Source organism: Otolemur garnettii, unplaced genomic scaffold (assembly GCF_000181295.1).
Source record: "Otolemur garnettii isolate 467f Iridium unplaced genomic scaffold, OtoGar3 scaffold00260, whole genome shotgun sequence".
In the NCBI taxonomy this organism is placed as follows: Eukaryota; Metazoa; Chordata; class Mammalia; order Primates; family Galagidae; genus Otolemur; species Otolemur garnettii.
Window position 1 is genome coordinate 1,038,983 of NW_003852655.1, and position 17,965 is coordinate 1,056,947.

The 17,965-nt window shown below is 56.1% G+C and overlaps 2 protein-coding genes across 5 annotated transcripts in view; one reads left to right on the top strand and one right to left on the bottom strand.

The window, feature by feature from the left end:
• Positions 1-1,529: 1,529 nt before the first annotated feature.
• Positions 1,530-11,728, top strand: GATD1 (glutamine amidotransferase like class 1 domain containing 1). Of its 4 annotated transcripts, none has more exons than XR_002771265.1 (9): positions 1,530-1,631; positions 4,373-4,449; positions 4,972-5,077; positions 5,417-5,524; positions 6,511-6,605; positions 7,473-7,566; positions 7,783-7,894; positions 7,997-8,687; positions 11,552-11,728. XR_002771265.1 is itself a non-coding variant. In XM_012813328.2 (8 exons), the coding sequence occupies exons 1-8, from the start codon at positions 1,568-1,570 to the stop codon at positions 8,001-8,003; spliced, it is 663 nt and encodes a 220-aa protein (XP_012668782.1). In that variant the 5' UTR covers positions 1,530-1,567; the 3' UTR covers positions 8,004-9,859. The 4 variants fall into 4 exon arrangements, 2 of the variants coding, with proteins under 2 accessions (XP_012668782.1, XP_003802823.1); XR_002771264.1 differs by lacking the exon at positions 11,552-11,728 and adding an exon at positions 8,782-9,859; XM_012813328.2 differs by lacking the exon at positions 11,552-11,728 and having other exon boundaries at positions 7,997-9,859.
• Positions 11,729-12,366: 638 nt separating this feature from the next.
• Positions 12,367-17,965, bottom strand: part of TALDO1 (transaldolase 1) — a 15,307-nt gene continuing 9,708 nt past the window's right edge. Inside the window, exons 2-7 of the mRNA XM_023508609.1 lie at positions 16,387-16,507; positions 15,928-16,059; positions 13,674-13,849; positions 13,217-13,414; positions 12,810-12,955; positions 12,367-12,566 (exon numbers count right to left, since the gene is read on the bottom strand). Of these exons, the coding sequence (XP_023364377.1) occupies positions 12,534-12,566; positions 12,810-12,955; positions 13,217-13,414; positions 13,674-13,849; positions 15,928-16,059; positions 16,387-16,507 (806 nt within the window). The 3' untranslated portion in view covers positions 12,367-12,533. The remainder of the gene's footprint in view (positions 12,567-12,809; positions 12,956-13,216; positions 13,415-13,673; positions 13,850-15,927; positions 16,060-16,386; positions 16,508-17,965) is intronic.

Sequence of the window (17,965 nt, forward strand, 5' to 3'; positions counted from 1 at the left end):
GAGGCAAGAGAATCCTTGAGCCCAGGAGTTGGAGGTTGCTGTGAGCTGTGATGCCACAGCACTCTACCCAGGGTGACAGCTTGAGGCTCTGTCTCCAAAAAATAAAAAAATTAACTGGAGGAGGGTGCAGTGGCACATGCCTATAATTCCAGCACTTTGGGAGGCTGAAGTAGGAAGATCACTTGAGCTCAGGAGTTTGAGACCAGGTCGAGCAAGAGTGAGACTCATTTTCTACTAAAAATGGAAGAATTAGCCAGGCGTTGTGGCAGGTGCCTGTAATCTCAACTACATGGGAAGCTGAGGCAGGAGCTCTCTTGAGCCCAGGAGTGTGAGGTTGCTGTGAGCTAGGAAAGGTCAGGGAACTTCAAGATATTTTGTACCTGAGAGAGAGAGGGCAAATCTTTGGCTTGGCTTTAAAAAGTGTGATCCAGGCTTGGTGCCCGTAGCACAGTGGTTAAGGCGCCAGCCACATGCACCCAGGCTGGCAGGTTCAAGCCTGGCCTGGGACCAAGTAAGCAACAATGACAACTGCAACAAAAAAATAGCCCGGCACGTGGCAGGCGCCTGTAGTTCCAGCTACTTGGGAGGCTGAGGCAAGAGAATCACTTAAGCTCAAGAGTTAGAGGTTGCTGTGAGCTGTGATCCCATGGTACTCTACCCAGGGTGACAGCTTGAGACTCTGTCAAAAAAAACCCCAAAAACATCTGATCCAAGCTGGGTGTGGTGGCTCATGCCTGTAACCCTAGCACTTTGGGAGGCTGAGACTGGAGGGTTGCTTGAACAAAGGGAGACCCTATCTCTACTAAAAATAGAAAAACTAGCTGGGTGTGGTCCATTACCTCTTAGGTGCCTTCTCTCGGAAGGGGCACCTTCATTCTCCCAGGAGCTCAGCTCAAACCAGAGTGACCATGGACACCTGTCCCCTTCAACTGCCTGGTGGAGCAAGACCTACCTACCTCACCCCACCTCCCTGGATGCCTGTAGGGTCCCTTCCCGGTCCATCTGACAAGGGACCCACTACTCGGGCCACCTCCCTCCAGCCCCACGGACGTGGCCCACCTGGCACTGCACTCGCCTCTGAACTTCCCTCTCGCCTAAAGGATAGTTAATTTTCCCTGGGGCCAAGGCCCGTGCGCCCCAAGGGCAGGGCGCTGCGCCCTGGCACTGTCAGTGTCCCGGACCCAAGCGCCCCGCCGGGAGCTGGCACAGTGGGGCTCGCCCCCTGACGCCGGGTGCCGGGGTAGGCGGCTCCTCTCCGCGTGCCCGCTCCGTCCCTGCTCGCCCCGCGCCCGCACAGGCTGGCCGCGCCTCTGCCTGAGGGAAAGTGAGGTGCTCCAGGCTTCAAGGCGACCAAGCTGGGGTCCACTCCGCTGGGACGTCCTGATGGGATGACCCGCGGTTGCCCCGAGGCCCTTTGCAGCCCCGAGACCCTTTGCAGCCCCTAGCTGCCGCTGCCGAGGGCGCGGACAGCTAGGAGAGCCCGGAAACCAGGGAGGTGCGTGCGCGCGGCCCCGCCCCTGGTTGACGTAACCCACGTTCTCCGCAGGCTGAGCGCGGTGTCCACGATATGGCGTCCGAGCGCCTCCCGAGCCGGCCCGCCTGCCTGCTGGTGGCCAGCGGCGCCGCCGAAGGTGAGGGCCCAGCGGTCCGGCCGGTGCCTCTCGAGCGTCCGCGGAGGTCGTTTCCCGGGCGGGCTCCGGGGTCGTCCGCTCAGGGACCAGGGGCGGGAGTCACGGTGGCGCCAGAAACAGAAGCCTCCCAGGGCGGCTGGCGGGCCGGGGTCGGCTCTATCGCTGGGAAGCAGCGGCCCGGAGCCCCCGCGCTTCTGTCGGCGGAACCGAGCCGGGTGGCGTCCCCACCTCGGGGCGGAGAGTGTGGGCTGGGTCGCGGCGCTCCCGAAGGGCTAGGCCGTTCCGAGGGGTTGAGCCCTGCTCGGGGCCGGGCGGGCTGGGGACCTGGCCTTGCTGAGCCCGCGCGTGTTAAGCAGGGCCAGGCCTCCGGCTGGCGGCCGTGACAGCGGGACCCAGGCTCGGAACCCTAAGTGCCGGACGCCTACCAGACTGCCCCAGGAGGGGAGTCCTGAGGACGCTCAGCCGCGTGCCCCTAGGGCCCTGCCCTGGGGTGGTACCAGGGTAGAGTGGCCTGAGCTTCCTTCAAAGCAGTGTGGCTGGTCAGGAGCCGCTGCGGCGGATTCTGCTGGGGGTCGGGGAGCCGCGCCCTCTGCCAACAGCGCTCCTGTCCTCCCTGCCTGAGGGGAAGGCCCAGCCTGGGGTCACACTGCCCGGTGGTTGGAGCCGGCCGGGGTTGCGACCCAAGAGTCTTAGCTCAAGAGTCTGGCTCCTCGATGTGGGCAAGGAAAAGATGGCCGTGGGGTTGTGAGGCCAAGACCTGCAGAGCTTCTGGGCTCTGCGTGGTGCGCTTGGGACCGTGGGAACTAACCTTCAGTTCTGGAGAAGAGGTTGGGGCTTATCTCCAGAGGTATCAGGTGGGGGTAAAGAGGGGTCACGCCAAGTGGGCTGTGCCCCAGGGAAGGCACGTTCTGAACGTGGGTCTGAAAAGGCCAGTAGGCCTGGTTGACGGTAGTTGGGGCACTTCAGGAGGTGCCAGGAAGTAAGTTGGAGGAACTGGGCCTAGGGCATAGTCTGTGGGGTGTTTTGGGAGACTTGCTTTTCCTTGATACACATTTTAGACTGAGTATGTATTAATTTATGAGTGAATAAAGATGAAAATGAGATTTAGGGAATTGGATTCTCTATTAAATAAATATAGATGGGCGGCGCCTGTGGCTCAGTAAGTGGATTGCCAGACCCACATACTGAGGGTGATGGGTTCTAGCCCAGCTAACTGCAACAATAGATTGGCCGGGCGTTGTGGCAGGCACCTGTGGTCCCAACTACTTGGGAGGCTGAGCCAGGAGAATCACCTAGGCCCAGGGAGGTGGAGGTTGCTGTGAGCTGTGACTTCACGGCACTCTACCGAGGGTTGATGGGTAAAACTCTGTCTCAAAAAAAAAAAAAAATTAAATAAATAAATGTAGAAAGATGTGGACCATGCCACTTTAGAAACAGCACTCTGGGCTCGGCGCCTATAGCTCAACCGGCTAAGGCGCCAGCCACGTACACCTAAGGTGGCGGGTTCGAATCCCCAGCCCGGACCCGCCAAACAACAATAATGACTGCAACCAAAAAAAAAAATGGCCGGGTGTTGTGGCGGGCGCCTGTGGTCCCAGCTACTTGGGAGGCAGAGGCAGGAGACTCGCTTGAGCCCAGGAGTTGGAGGTTGCTGTGAGCTGTAATGCCACGGCACTCTACCCAGGGGGACAGCTTGAGGCTCTGTCTCAAAAAAAAAAAAAAAAAAAAAAAAAAAAAAAGAAACAGCACTCTGGGAGGCTGAGGCAGGAGGCCGGAGGATTGCTTGACCTCAGGAGTTTGAGACCAACCTGACCAAGAGCAAAACTCTGTCCCTACACAAGAACAAAAAAGAATTGGCTAGGTGTGGTGGTGGGCACCTGTAATCCCAGCTACTCAGGAGATTGAGGCAGGAGGATGGCTTGAGCCCAGAGTTCGAGGTTGCAGTGAGCAGTGATGACACTGTTGGACTCAAGGGCAGGCAGCAGAGTGGGATCCTGCTTCAGAGTGGGCAGGGCCTGCCTTTCCCCTGGTGGGCTCCCAGAGCTTCTTTCTGGAGTGGGGGGTGGAATTGGTCTGTTTTATTTTTGTAGAGTCCTTTGATGGACTGGGGACTGGAACAGTGGGAGGGCAGAATTCCAGAGCTCAGCTGTGGGAAGGGACCCTGAGTGCCCTCCCTGAACGCTGTGAGGAGGGTCAGGACACACCTGTACTCTCTTTGGAGGTGGTCTGCTCACTGCCCTGCCCTGCCTTAGCCTAGCCTATCCTAGTTTGGGGACTGGTGCCTAGGGGTCTCCATCCCTGGTGGTTCAGTGAGTGGATGTGCCAAGTGTAACTGACTCTCACTGCAAAGGCTTCCTTGGAGAGGCTGTGTGTGAGGGTGGGTTGAAGTGAGGAGCCGGGGGAGAGGGGGGTAGGGGTATATGTGTAGGGACAGTGGAGATGGCTGGAAGGTGGGCCAGGCTGGAAGAGAGCCCACCCTGGGGAAGCACAGCCCTGGTTGGCTTGGGAATCTTGGGATGAGTGGTCTGGAGTTGGCAGAGCACTGACCTGGTGTGCCCCTTTGACCTACGTCCCTCAAGCATTAGCTTCCTGCGCTGAGTGGATGACTGTCTCTGCCCTAGGGTTTGGATAGGTGGGCTCCTGGGGCTGGGGAGAGGGTCTGTTCTGCAGGATAGTTCTGGGACCAGGGGAGGCCCTGGGGGCATCTGGGCAGCTGTCCTTCCTGCATTCACCTTCTGCAGGTGTGTCAGCCCAGTCCTTTCTTCACTGCTTCACAATGGCCAGCACTGCCTTCAACCTGCAGGTGGCCACCCCTGGGGTAAGTCCAGCCGCTGCCCCACCCCCAATGCTAAAAGTGTCAGTGTTCTGTGGGGGGAGTGGGTCCCCTTTCTTGGGCTCTCACCCACCTATAGGAAGGGTGGCCTTTTGTGCGGGTGTGCACTGTGTGAGGCAAGGTGAGGCAGCCCTGGGTGAGCAGGTGCAGACGTCTGTACTGTGTTAGAGCAGGGCCACTTCCAAGGTGTGTGGGACAGTTACTGCCACTCTGCAGACAGAAGCCTGAGGGCCAGGAGGAAGCAGAGTGGTGCAGGAGCTGTGGTGAGACCCTGGGGTGTGACCTTCAGATGTGGGGCTATGCCAGGCCCCTACGTGTGGAGGTCCACTCATTGATCCTTTCCTGGCCATAGAAGACCCCCACCTGGGAAACCAGCGAAAGTGGCTAGGCAATCAGGTGCCTTTGTACCCCAAGAGGACATTGTTGGGGTATAGCCCCGCTCCCCATCAGTGTTGCCAGGCTCCGACTGATCCTGCTGACCTTCACCTCAGCGCTTTGCTTGTCCAGGGCAAGCCCATGGACTTTGTGGGTGTGACAGAGAGCAACGCCCGCTGGGTGCAAGACTTCCGCCTGAAGGCCCATGCCAGCCCTGCCAAGCTCGAGTCTATTGACGGTAGGCCCAGGACCCCCTCCCATATCCTGGGGTTCCAGGTGGGTTTTGGGTCTCAGTGAGTTCCATGACTCTGGCCCTGAAGCCATGAAACACTGTGACCATATGGGGTAGTCCCCAGGCCCCAGAGCTGCTGGGTTCCCGCTGGGAAACGGTGGGTGTATGGGGATGGAGAACTCAGCACGGCCCATCAGCATGTAGTGTGGCCCTTCTGAGCCCATGTAGGAAAAGTGACAAGTGACCAGTGTCAGCTGTCACAAGCAGCCCCTGTGGAAGGTCTGTTCTGGCCCTGCAGGCACTCTATGACTGGTGTATAGCCTCCCTACTGTGGTCTCCTCCCAGGTGCCCGGTACCATGCCCTTCTGATCCCCAGCTGTCCTGGGGCCCTGGTTGACTTGGCCAGCAGTGGGTCCTTGGCCCGGATCCTGCAGCACTTCCACTCTGAGAGCAGTAGGTGAACCATGGGACGTGGTTGGGGTTGTGCAGATTCTTGAGAAATTGGTCTTATGCCAGTGGAAGAGGAGGGAAGACACATACCTGGTGGCAGGGACATTGATGGTGGAGGGTTCAGGATTTGCACTGGAAATGCTAGGTGGTTTTCCAAGCCAGACCAGCCAGGTGTGGAGACCTCAGTGATTGTGACTCGGGTGGACAAGCTTGCTCTGCCGTCACTCATGCACTTTGTCTCCTAGTCACCTGTGAGCTTCGTCCAGCCCCTGAGAGGGCTGGTAGCCTTGCCTGCCTGGGCCCTCCATGGGTGAGGTGGATGTCGGCTCAGTTCCTGCTCATAAAGTGCACCCTCCAGGCCAGGGTTGGGGTCCAGGCAAGCCGGGGTTAGGGAAGAGGCTGTTCTGAGGAGACCTGGCAGCTGCCTTGCTCAGGCTGGGCTGTGGTGAGCCTGTGTGCTGCTGGGTGGTGGTCCTTAGGCCTAGTGAGCACATAGGCTGGGCTTCTGCACAGTGCCCTTTTTCAGTGGGAGCAGGGCCTCTGTCTCTAGCACGGCCTGGACAGGCAGCCATTGTCCCTGGCCCCCTTGGCCATGGGAATGTTCTCATGCCAGGCAGCCTTTGGGGAGGAGCCAGAGTGACCCTGCTGCAGGGTCTGGGCACTGCCTAGGGTGCCTCTCCCACCCATACAGGGTCTCCTCCATGGTGTCTGCCATGTAGCAGCCAGGGGTGGTTGGAGTAGCCTGGAGTGGCTGTGTCTTGGGGTTTGGTGAATAGACCTGGAGCCTGTGGCTCCTTGTGCCTGTTTTTAGCTGCCAAAAGTACAAGTCCCAGTGCTAACAGAGTTCAGGGCTAAAGCACCAGCTCAGGGCATTCCCAGGGAGGAGGGTGGAGAGTGGCCAGGCAGGCAGCCTGGACCTTGGGGACACCTGGGAGGGGTTGCCAGGCACGGGGTCCAGGGCCTCAGGCTGCCATGCCTGCTGCTCTCAGAGCCCATTTGTGCTGTCGGTCATGGAGTTGCTGCCCTGTGCTGTGCCACCAACGAGGACAGATCATGGGTGTTTCACGGCTACAGCTTGACGGGGGTGAGTGCCTGGAGGACAGGCTGATGTCGTGGGTCAGGCCTCCAGAGCAAACTGTGATCCCAGGCCTGTTGTCCCCATGTGGGCAGGACTGCTCTCCACTCCTCAGAACACCTGTTCATCTGGCTCGGGGAAGTCGGGACCTTGGCAGTTGATGGTGGGGAGGTCTCTGGGTTCTCTATTTTGCCTTCCCCCAGGCTGGGTTGAGGCTGGAAACTCCAGAGCCCCTCTCCCTAGCCCAGGCCCACTGGACAGTGGGTGTTTGGGAGGGAGTTCCACAGGACCTCAGTCAGGGTGTGCTGAAAGCCTGTGGGGCATGTCCTTGGAAACTCAGGGCCTATGGTCCATCTGAGGCTTGAAGGCAGGGACGGGGCTCTGGAAACCTGGGGCAGTGGGACCAACTGGTGCCAAGGCTCTGAGTAGGGGGCTCTGCTCCTAACTGGGTGAGCAGGGGCTCAGGGCTCCTCAGTGGGTTCCCACTGCTCTGAGGGGAGAGACTAACCTGCCGTCCCACGCCCAAATGGCCACCATCCCTCTCATGGTTAGATCTGCCTGTGCCCTGTCCCCACCCTCTGCCCAACTTGGGGCTCACCCCCGAGGCCTCCAGACCCTCTCATTCTGGTCAGCTGTGTGCCTGAATGCTGGGGGGAACAGCCCAGAGGGAAGATGGGCAGACTCTGGCCCCAGCGGCTGCAGCCCTGTATCATAAGCAGGGACACCCCTATTTTGCCCCCACTTGGTGGGTGAAGTTCCCTGCTGACTTGACCTCCTGACACCTGGGCTTGGCCTCAGGGCAGGGTTGGCTCAGTTCCTGGTGGGTGCTGGGGGCAGCTGGGCCTAGTTCAGGCCTCTCATGGAGCTACCCCACAGCCCTCAGTGTGTGAGCTCGTCAGGGCCCCTGGCTTTGCCCGCCTGCCACTCATCGTGGAAGACTTTGTGAAGGACTCTGGCGCCAGCTTCAGTGGTGAGCCCCAGCAGGTGCCCCCACCCTCACCCTCTTATAGGGGGTCAACCTGTGGAGACCTGGCCAGGCCACCTCCTAGCCCCAAGTCCCCTGTACCCATGTTCTTAGGCTGACCTACCTGTTGACTACCGGAGTCTGCCTGCAGCTCAAGCCCCTCTGGAGTGGGAGGGTGTCTTAGGGGCATCTCCTGAGGCTGGTATCCTTGGTCCCACTCAGCTAGTGAGCCTGATGCCACTCATGTTGTGCTGGACCGCCACCTTGTCACAGGCCAGAACGCCAGCTCCACTGTCCCTGCTGTACAGAACCTGCTTTTCCTCTGCGGCAGCCGGTAAGGCCCCTGGGGCAGGCAGGTTCTTCACGGGGCCACTGCCACATGGGCAGTAATGAGCTGCATGCCAGAGACTGAGCCTTGACTACATCCTTCCCATAGGAAATGAGCTTGTTAGGCGGATGCTGCCACCTCCAGATAGCCTGAGTGTCTCCTCTGTGAGCCTCCAGGGACCCTGCCACTTCCGTCCTGACAAAAGACCTTCCAGTCTGGCCCTGGTGACCAGAAATGAGCCCTTAGGGTGGTGGCTCGAAGGTAAAGGGGCCAAAACCCTGACCCCTGCACATCCTCCTCTCGTAGGAGGCAGAGACAAGACCCTGGCTCTGAGGGAGCTGTGCTGGCCACCAGGGAGTCCTCAAGGGTTCTTCCAGCAGGGACTGGGGCCTGGAGGGAGCCAGCGACATGGGTGCTGGGGTGGGCACTTACCCTGCTATGGCCTGCTTGCTGCCTACCACCTTTTAGCTGTTGGGTTTTTTGGGTGGTGGAGCAGAACTTATCCTGGCCTAAGGTGAGCAGGGAAACTTCTGGTAGTTGCAGCCTCCTGTCCACTCAAGCCCTGCCTGGTGTGGGGTTCAGAAAACAATGGGGACCCCATCTAAGCTCCAGGATGATCTGAAGGCAATGGGGACTCATCTAAGCTCCTCAGATATTGTCCCATCCTGTGTAAACACTGAGCAAAGGTCACTTTTGTCAGTATCACACCTGTGGGGCTCTCCAGAAAGTGTTGCTTTCTACGGTTCTGGCCAGAGGCAGCTGCTGTCTTGCATGGTCCACTTGGAGGGAGCTGGCACAGGTGGGTGCGAGCACCCCTTGTGGAGCAGGGGTGGTAGGGGTCCCTGCCTCTCAGACCCTAGGCAGCCCTTTCTGGGGACCTGCTTCCCTCCTAGGTGCTGCTCATCACCGTCAGCCTCCTGGGATGCCTGGACTGGGCTAGGGCCCTCCAGGGGTCTGCCCACTGGCTCTCAGGTGGCTCAGGCCACCCTGAGTTTGTGCCTTCACCCTTCTGCCTACCTCCCCATCTCAGTCTGTCCTCCAGCCCTGGGCATCTGCTAGGGCCTGGCAGGAGGCCCCTGGTGATTATAAAACTGATTATAAAACTGTTCAGTAAGGAAAGTTCAGAACAGAGTGGAAGAAGGAAGCAAGGCACAGCCCCACCTCGAAGGCCACTTCCCACCAGCCTCCAGCAAGCCACGCCTACAAGTCTGCTCATACAACACTTGGCCACCAGCCTCAGTCTGCCCCAGGTCTGCTCTTTTCCTAGTGTGGGGATGTCTCTGTACAAAAACTTCTGTATTTAAAAGTTTGAGATCATGACTTAATGTCTCAGTCCATTCAGGCTCACACACAAAAATGCCATATTGGGTGACGCCTGTGGCTCAAAGGAGTAAGGTGTTGGCCCCATATGCCAGAGGTGGCGGGTTCAAACCCAGCCCTGGCCAAAAACCGGAAAAAAAAAGTGCCATAAACCGGGTGACTTATGAACAACAGTAATGTTTCTTGTGGTTTTGGAGGCTGGAAGCCCAAGATGGAGACACTGGTGTTAGTCTCACACCTAAGGACTCCACCCTGTGAACTTAGGGCTGGGGATCTTGGCATACGAATTTCGGAGAGACACAGACATCCAGACCATAACAGAGGTTGCAGACCTAATGTTTGCTGAGCGCCTCTGGTGGGCTCAGCAGCTCAGGTCAAGGCATGTGTGTGAAGAGGTGAGGGCTGACCTGGGCAAGCTGCCCTCAATTCTCTTCCTTCTGCAGCCATGTGCAAGGTTCTGGGCCTGCTCCAAGGGCCTCCCCACTATGCTCAGTCCTCTCCAGGGCACCAGGCAGGGAAGAGAATAGCAAAGGAATAAGCCCCCAAAGTGGCAGTTGGGTGGGTGAGGGTTTCCCCATATGCCCCATGTGTGTTGAATAAAAAAAATCCAACCCTGTAAATATGGTACATGAAAGGATATATAAAAGTTCACAATAGTGAGTGAATAAATTATTTCCATATGGTGGGATATCAATATAAATGTTCATGAGTGATCCTGGTATCTATACAGGGTAGTAGTATTGGCCATAAGGGACCAAGGAGGCTGGGCATGGTGGCTCACACCTGTAGTGCTAGCACCTGAGGCGGGTGGATTGCCTGAGCTGACAGGTTCAAGACCAGCCTGAGCCAGAGCGAGACCCTGTCTAAAAATAGTTGGGTGTTGTGGTGGGCACCTGTAGTCCCACCTACTTGGGAGGCTGAGGCAAGAGAATTGCTTAAGCCCAAGAGTGTGAGGTTGCTGTGAGTTGTGATGTCATAGTACTCTACTGAGGGTCTCAAAAAAAAAAAAAGATTTTGGGCAGCACCTGTAGCTCAGTGAGTAGGGCGCCAGCCCCGTATATGGAGTAGTGGGTTCAAACCCAGCCCCAGCTGAACTGCAACAACAACAAAATAGCCGGGTGCCTGTAGTCACAGCTACTTGGGAGGCTGAGGCAAGAGAATCGCCTAAGCCCATGAGTTGGAGGTTGCTGTGAACTGTGTGACACCACGGCACTCTACCGAGGGCAATAAAATGAGACTTTGTCTCTACCAAAAAAAAAAAAAAAAAAAAAAGATTTTGAAAAAAGTCTTAAGGGCAGTGCCTGTGGCTCAATGAGCAAGGTGCTGGCCCCATATACCAAGGGTGGCAGGTTCAAACCCAGCCTCAGCCAAACTGCAACAAAAAAATAGCTGGGCGTTGTGGTGGGCACCTATAGTCCCAGCTACTCAGGAGGCTGAGGCAAGAGAATCGCCTAAGCCCAGGAATTGGAGGTTGCTATGAGCTGTGACACCATAGCACTCTACTGAGGGTGATAAAGTGAGACTGTCTCAAAAAAAAAAAAGAAAAAAGTCTTTTAAGATGCTGTGTCAGGGTTTACCTCGAACCCCCAACCTAGTTGATAGTTGATGGGAACAATGCTGGGGAAAATGATGGTGATCTACACAAATTTAAGGCTTAGAGCACTCTGCGGGGGGCGGGGGGACGACTGCAAAGTGAAACTCCCTGGCTCAAAAAAAAAGTACTCTCAATTTAGAAGGTGGTATGCCTGGAGAGGTGGTTTACATTTGTAATCCCAACATCTTGGCAGGTTGAGAAGGGAGGCTGGTGAGGCCAGGAGATAAAAACCAGCCTGAGCAATGAAGTGAGACCCTGTCTCTACAAAGGAAGTAGGAGCAAAAGATGGGGATGGTGGAAAAACTTTGAGACAGTCTCTCTCTCTTGCCCCAGGAAGGAGTGCCATGGTGTCAGTTTAGCTCATAGCAACCTTAAACTCGGGTTCAAGCAATCCTCCTGCCTCAGTCTCCCAGAGTGCTAGGACTGTAGGTGTGGGCCACTATGCCTGGCCTACAAAATCCCTAAGCACTAAGATCATTGAATCCTGTACTTAGTGGTGAGCATGATGTTTCTAAGTACATCCAGAGTCAGTTTCATACGGAACCCAGCCTCCATCCCCAGAGACACTGAGCTGTGAGTCTGTCTGGGATATCAATGCTGGCAAGACTAGGAACCACAAGACCCTTAATGGTCTCTTAGGACAGTCTGTGGAACAGCTCAGGGGACCAGGGGCTCCTGGGAGGCTGCTGAGGGGAGGGTAGGGCACAGGTGCTGCCCACTGGACTCTTGGACTCAAGTGCTTTTCACAGGTCCTGGTCCAGGGGCTTTGGCCACCTCAGCACCATCCTGACCCAAAAGCTGTCCCTTGTCAGCACCCTGGATGGGCTGAAGGTAGGGGGTCAGGAAGCTGCTCTGACCCCAGCAAGTAGGGGCTTAAAGGGCCCTCCCTCACCAGAGCCCAGTGTCCCTAGAGCCAGACAGGGCTGACCTGCAAAGATGTGAGATGCAGGAGCCTGTGCCTGGCAGGGGCTCCTAGGTAGGGGAGGAGGGTGTGACCCAGGGGTGGCTCAGGCCACTTGCTGACCCAGGTAGGGGTACTCCCTGGACTCTGACCTTACATACACAACTGTGGGGCTGGACTCCCAAAAACTCTGACCTGGGCTATGCATGGCTCTGACCCCGCCATTTGCCCTGTAGTGCTGCTAGGAAGTGAGGCCACCTCATAAGCCACCTTCACTGTGCTGCATCAAGCCTTTGACACACAAAGTCCAAGGGGTGCAATGACTATCCATTTCAAAACTGGCCCCACCGGTCCCCAAGGTTGTGCCACCTCCCCACACAGGAGCCTGTGTCCCAGATGCTGGTAAGCACAAGGGAGGGTCCCCTGGGGCAGCCCCTCTCGGCTAGGAGTCTGCATTGGCCACCTTCAGAGGGCTGATGCGTCTATGACCTTCCTAGGTCAGGGCCACGGGAGCCTGCGGCATCAGAGGCCCAACCCCTGCACATACACACCCCGTACCCTGTAGGTGCCTGAGGCACCCTGACCAGCTGTCTCCCAGTGTCCACTCAGGTCAAAGCTGGGGTCAGTGCTGAGGGGACAGAAGGGACGATGAGAACAGCAAACTGAAACAGCACAGGAAAAAGGACTGCTTTAATGCACTGGGCAAGATTTTACATGAAATCAGAGATTTATGATCCGTTCCTGCTCCAATTGGTAAAAAAAGATTCATCGCAAGCCAGGTACAGTGAGACCTCCGGTAGGCAGTGGAGCTGGGCACAGCTAGGTGTGCACTACTTCCCATTCTCTGTGCCAAACATCTGCTCCTGAAATGATCAGAGCCTCAGTCACATGTCAGCCCCTGCCAGGACCACACTATGTATGGGACCAGCCACAGTCACCACCAGGCCAGACAGGACCCAGGACCCACTGGGAGTCCCTGGCACACCCCTCAGCTGAGGATGGCCTCTGCAGGCCTCTTGCCAGTGGCATGTGAATAAGACCCAGGGTCCCACAAAAAGCTGCAACTCTGCCAGCTTACGCTTGTGGCCGCCTGGCAGTACACTCACCCTCAGCACCTGCTCCAGCTTCGCAGAATCAGCGGCAAACTTGCGGATCCCGTCGGAGAGCTTCTCCACAGCCATCTGGTCCTCATTGTGCAGCCAGCGGAAGGCTTTCTCGTCCAAGTGGATCTTCTCCAGGTCACTGGCCTGGGCTACGTGGACACGAACCATAACCCTGCTACACCCACCCTGTGAACCGGCCCGCCCCCGCCCTGCAGGCTCCTGTTGGACTTGGGCTCCTATGCCTCAGCCAAAGACCTGGTAAAACTTGAAAGGAAGATCAAGCCCTTGGCTGAGCCCCACACCACCCATCTCTCTCCCAAGGTATGGTTCACAGTGTCTCTGCAGGATAGAGCAGCAGGACTGCCCAGCCTGGCCCAAGCAGCAGCCAGGGCTGGGCACTGGGGCCTCACCTGCCTTAGCTGAGAGTACAGGTGCCAGCTTGGTGCTGTCCTTGAGCAGCTCTCCCAGGAGCTTGGGTGAGATGGTGAGGAAGTCACAGCCAGCCAGTGCCTTGATCTCCCCCGTGTTGCGGAAGGAGGCACCCATGACGATGGTTTTGTAACCAAACTTCTTATAGTAGTTATAGATTTTGGTGACACTCTTCACCCCTGGGAGGAGACAAGAGCTGTGTCCAGGGTGGCTTGCACAGAGTTGTCTTCCCTCCAGTGTGCTGCCATCAGCAACCATCCCTGCTGACCCTACAGCCCCCGGGTGACACAAACCACAGCCTTCCACACCTACCCTGACCCTGTGTCCCACCTGGCCCTGCACTGCCCCATCCATGCCTCACGTGGATGCACACACTGCCCTCTGAGGCAGTCCTGACTAAGGCTACTCCCCTCTCCATGACCTCAAAGGGCATCTCACCAGGGTCTTCCAGGGGCTCATAGGACTTCCTGTCTGTGTTTGCCACATGCCAATCAAGGATTCGCCCCACAAAGGGGGAGATGAGTGTGACGCCTGCCTCAGCGCAGGCCACGGCCTGGGCGAAGGAGAAGAGCAGTGTCATGTTGCAGTGGATACCGTGCTGCTCCTCCAGCTCCCTGCGGGGACAGGACAGTGAGTCCCGGCTGGCGTGCCCACCCAGGGCCACGGGCCCTCCTGCATATCTCAAAAAAGGATCATGGTGTCTTAATTGAAAAACCAGGAGTACAGTCTTGACAATGTCATTAGGGACAAATCTGGGAGGCCTGACAGGGCTGCATCTGGACAATGATTATGGGCGACTGGAACCTTCACAGCATTACAGAACAGAGACAGAGGCAAGGAAGTGCCCACACTTTTGTACCAGCCCCTCCCGGATCCTTCCCAGGGCTGCCCTAGCCTCGGCTGCAAGCCCTCCCATTCCCATTCCACTTCCAACATGGGGTTGATCCCCAAGGACAGGGCAGCACCATACTCTGCCACGTGGCTGGGACATGGGCTGACACAGCCAGGTCTCTGCTTAAGGACAGGGCAGCACCATACTCTGCCACGTGGCTGGGACATGGGCTGAGATGGCCAGGCCTCTGCTCAGCCCCTCCAGCTGCAAGTTCCCTGCCTAGGAGCCAGATTTAGAGGTGGCACTGCCACATGGCCACAGAAAGTGGGGTGGGGTGTCCACGCAGCTGCGATGCTCCCAGCGGGCTGGGCATCGGCAGACAGCATGGCCGAGGTGGGGGACAGGAGCTCTGGCTCCTCCAATAGTCAGACACAGATGCCACGAGATTCAGCAACCCCACCCCTTAGTACAGGCCCACGAGAAACAAAATGCTTGTCCACACCAAAACCCATACACCCACGCTCGTGGCAGTGCTGCTCATTACAGTTCAAAAGAAGGAAATCAGCTGGCGGCGCCTGTGGCTCAGTGAGTAGAGCACGGGCTCCAAATACCGAGGGTGGTGGATTCGAACCCAGCCCTGGCCAAACTGCAACAAAAAAATAGCTGGGTGCTATGGTGGGAGCCTGTAGTCCCAGCTACTCAGGAGGCTGAGGCAAGAGAATCACTTAAGCCCAAGAGCTGGAGGTGGCTGTGAGCAATACCACAGCATTCTACTGAGGGCGACAGAGTGAGACTCTGTCTCAAAAAAAAAAAAGGAAACCAGCACGTGTCCAGCAGCAGACAAGGATCAGTATGGCCTGTCCATACCAGGGAGTGGCATCCTGCCTTGGGGAGTGAAGCAGCAGACAGAGGCCATAGTGGGGAGGAAGCCTGAAGATGCACCACGGGGGAGAGACCGGAGACACAGAGCCACACCACGCGATCTGTTCAGGTGAAATGTCTAGAATGGGCAGAACTGTGGGGAGTGGCTCAGTGACTGTGGCCGGGCCTGGGTGAAACAAACCCTTGGGCAGGTTCAGGCAGGGGCAGCTGCTGCAGGTACCTGCTGAGAACTTCATAGGAATTTTGCTGTTTTTACTTTTTTTTTGCAGTTTTTGGCCAGGGCTGGGTTTGAACCTGCCACCTCTGGTATATGGGGCCAGTGCCCTGTTTTTACATCCCCTTATTTTTTTATTTTTTATTTTTTGAAACAGAGCCTCAAGCTATCCCCCTGGGTAGAGTGCCATGGCTTCACTGCTCACAGCAACCTCTAACTCCTGGGCTCAAGCGAGTCTCCTGTCTCAGCCTCCCAAGTAGCTGGGACCACAGGCGCCGGCCACAACGCCTGGCTATTTTTTTGGTTGCAGCCATTATTGTTGTTTGGCGGGCCTGGGCTGGATTCGAACTCGCCACCTTAGGTGTATGTGGCTGGCGCCTTAGCCGCTTGAGCCACAGGTGCCGAGCCTTTACATCCCCTTCTGTTTTTACATTTCATCTCTTCTACTCTGAGCATGTGTTTTGTGTAATAATAGTTTACATTCTGAACACCATGTAAACTTAGGCCTGGATGGATTAGGATTGGAATGAAAGTCAAACTATGCAGGGTTACCTTGTGGGACTATTTCTGGGAAGCCCTTGTTTCTAAATACAGACAGGCAAATGACTGGCCCAGAGCAGAGGGCAGACCTGGGCTGACATCAGCCCAGCCCTGTCCAAGCCAGGGGCCATGCTCCCCCCTCTGCCTGGCTATGGTTCCATGTGGCCTGTCCCTCCAGAATGGAGGCAGAATCTCAGGCAGCCCTAGTTGGGCAGGACACTCACTTTCCAGCCTGAATCCCTTCCCAGGTTGACGACAGCTTTATAAGAATTCTGTCCTTGCTGATTCCAGCTTCTTTGTAGAGCTCTATGAGGCGCCGGGCTCTGGCCACCATCGCATCCTTATCGAAGGAAAGCCTGTGAGAGCAAAGGGACCCCATCCTCTCAGATCCTGGAAGCCGGGAGCAGGGCGTCTGCCTGAGTCAGCTCTGCGCACATTCCCGCCTGCCTCCCCTTGCCCTTGAGATGTGCAGAGTGGCTCTCAACAAACTTGGAACCCACTCCCATAAGATTCTTTAGTGGGAGCTGCAGGCTGTGATTTTATTCAAAAACACAGACTAGACATCATTCGCTATAAGGGAGCTCCAGGCATTGCTGCTGACTGGTGCTTGGAGAGAGCAGATTCCTGACACCCCACAGGGGCCTCCACATCTGGGACTATCTGGTGTGAGGAAGCATCCTTACCTTGCATCAACCTCTGTGGATACACGGCCTGGAATCTTCTTTAGTATTTCTGCTCCAAACAACACAAAAAGTTTATCACTAGCATTCTTAATCTGGTCTTCTTGTGACCTGAAATTCAAAGGAAAAAAATTAGGTTGGAAGTTTCAGGTTTAAGGGCACAAGATTCTACAAAACAAATCCTGTTATTTTTTGTTGCCAAATTTCTTTCATCTTCTTTTTCTTTAAAACATATTGAAAACTGTAAAATATAAGATAAAATTTGCCATCTTAACCATTTTTAAGTGTGGTGGCATTAAGTATATTCCTAATGTGGTGCCACTGTCAGTGCCATGCACCTCCAGGACCCTCTTACACCCAAACTGAATCCTCTATCTTCTGGCACCTCCAAAAATTATCTTCCCAATCCCTCTGAAGGCTGCTGATCAGACACAGGTGTGTGCATGATGATGCTCCAACATGAATCACCACCAGAGGGGCCACTAGCCCACGGCACACAGATGGATCTTAGGCCACAGTGTGAAGGGTTAGAACTTTGTGGGCTGGCTGGACATGGCTTGTCCAGTGACCACCCAACAAAGATACCACTGTACCCAGTATAGGAGCACCAAGGCCTTGCTGGTGCCATGGTGGGGGGGGGGGCGGAGTGCAACACCAGCAAGTGAGAAGGGACATGGAGAGTGGTTAAGATGGGGGTGTGTATGCGCACGGGGAGAGCAGGGGCCAGATTCAGTGTCCAAATGTCCTGTGAGGATGTCACCCATGATCAGGAGAGCTGCTTGCAGACCATGTAGATCTAGCCAAAGCAGTCATCAGAATGGGACCCTCCTGCAAAGGATCATTTGAGGCCAAGAGTTTGAGACCAGCCTGGGCAACACAGCCCAGACCTTATCTCTACAATAAAACAAACAAAACAAAAAACAAATGGCTGGATGATGTGGAAGGTGCCTGTAGTCCCAGCTACTCAGAAGGCTGAGGCAGGAGGATCACGTGACCCCGGGAATTTGAGATCGTGTCACCTCTGACACCATGGCACTTTAGCCTGGGGTACAGAATGAGACTGTCTCCAAAAACAAAACAAAAAAAGAAAATCTATGGGTACAAATAGTTTGTGGTTGCCTAGGTCAGGGGTGGGGCCCATTATACCCAAGCACCAAGGACCATTCTAGGAGGGAAGGTGCTAAAACTGCACTGTGGTGATGGCTGCCTCACCAAACAAATTCACCACACTCATTGGATTACGCACATTCACAGATGGTGAATTTCACTCCAGGAAGGCTGTTAGAACGTGATGACAGCCAGGAGACAGGGCAGTTATGGCCGGAGCTGGGGGGCTGACTATAAATGGAGGAGAGAGCTTGGAGGGCTGCAGCTGTCTGCTTCATGCTTTGGGCTATTTGTGAAGTGGGGACCTGGGCAACCTGCAGACCACATACTTAGAGTGGGGTTCAGTTCACACCATGAGGATCCTGCTCAATAAGCAAAGGTGTGGCTCAAGCGGCTAAGGCGCCAGCCACATACACCTAAGGTGGCGGGTTCGAATGCCCGGGCCCGCCAAACAACAATGATGGCTGCAACCAAA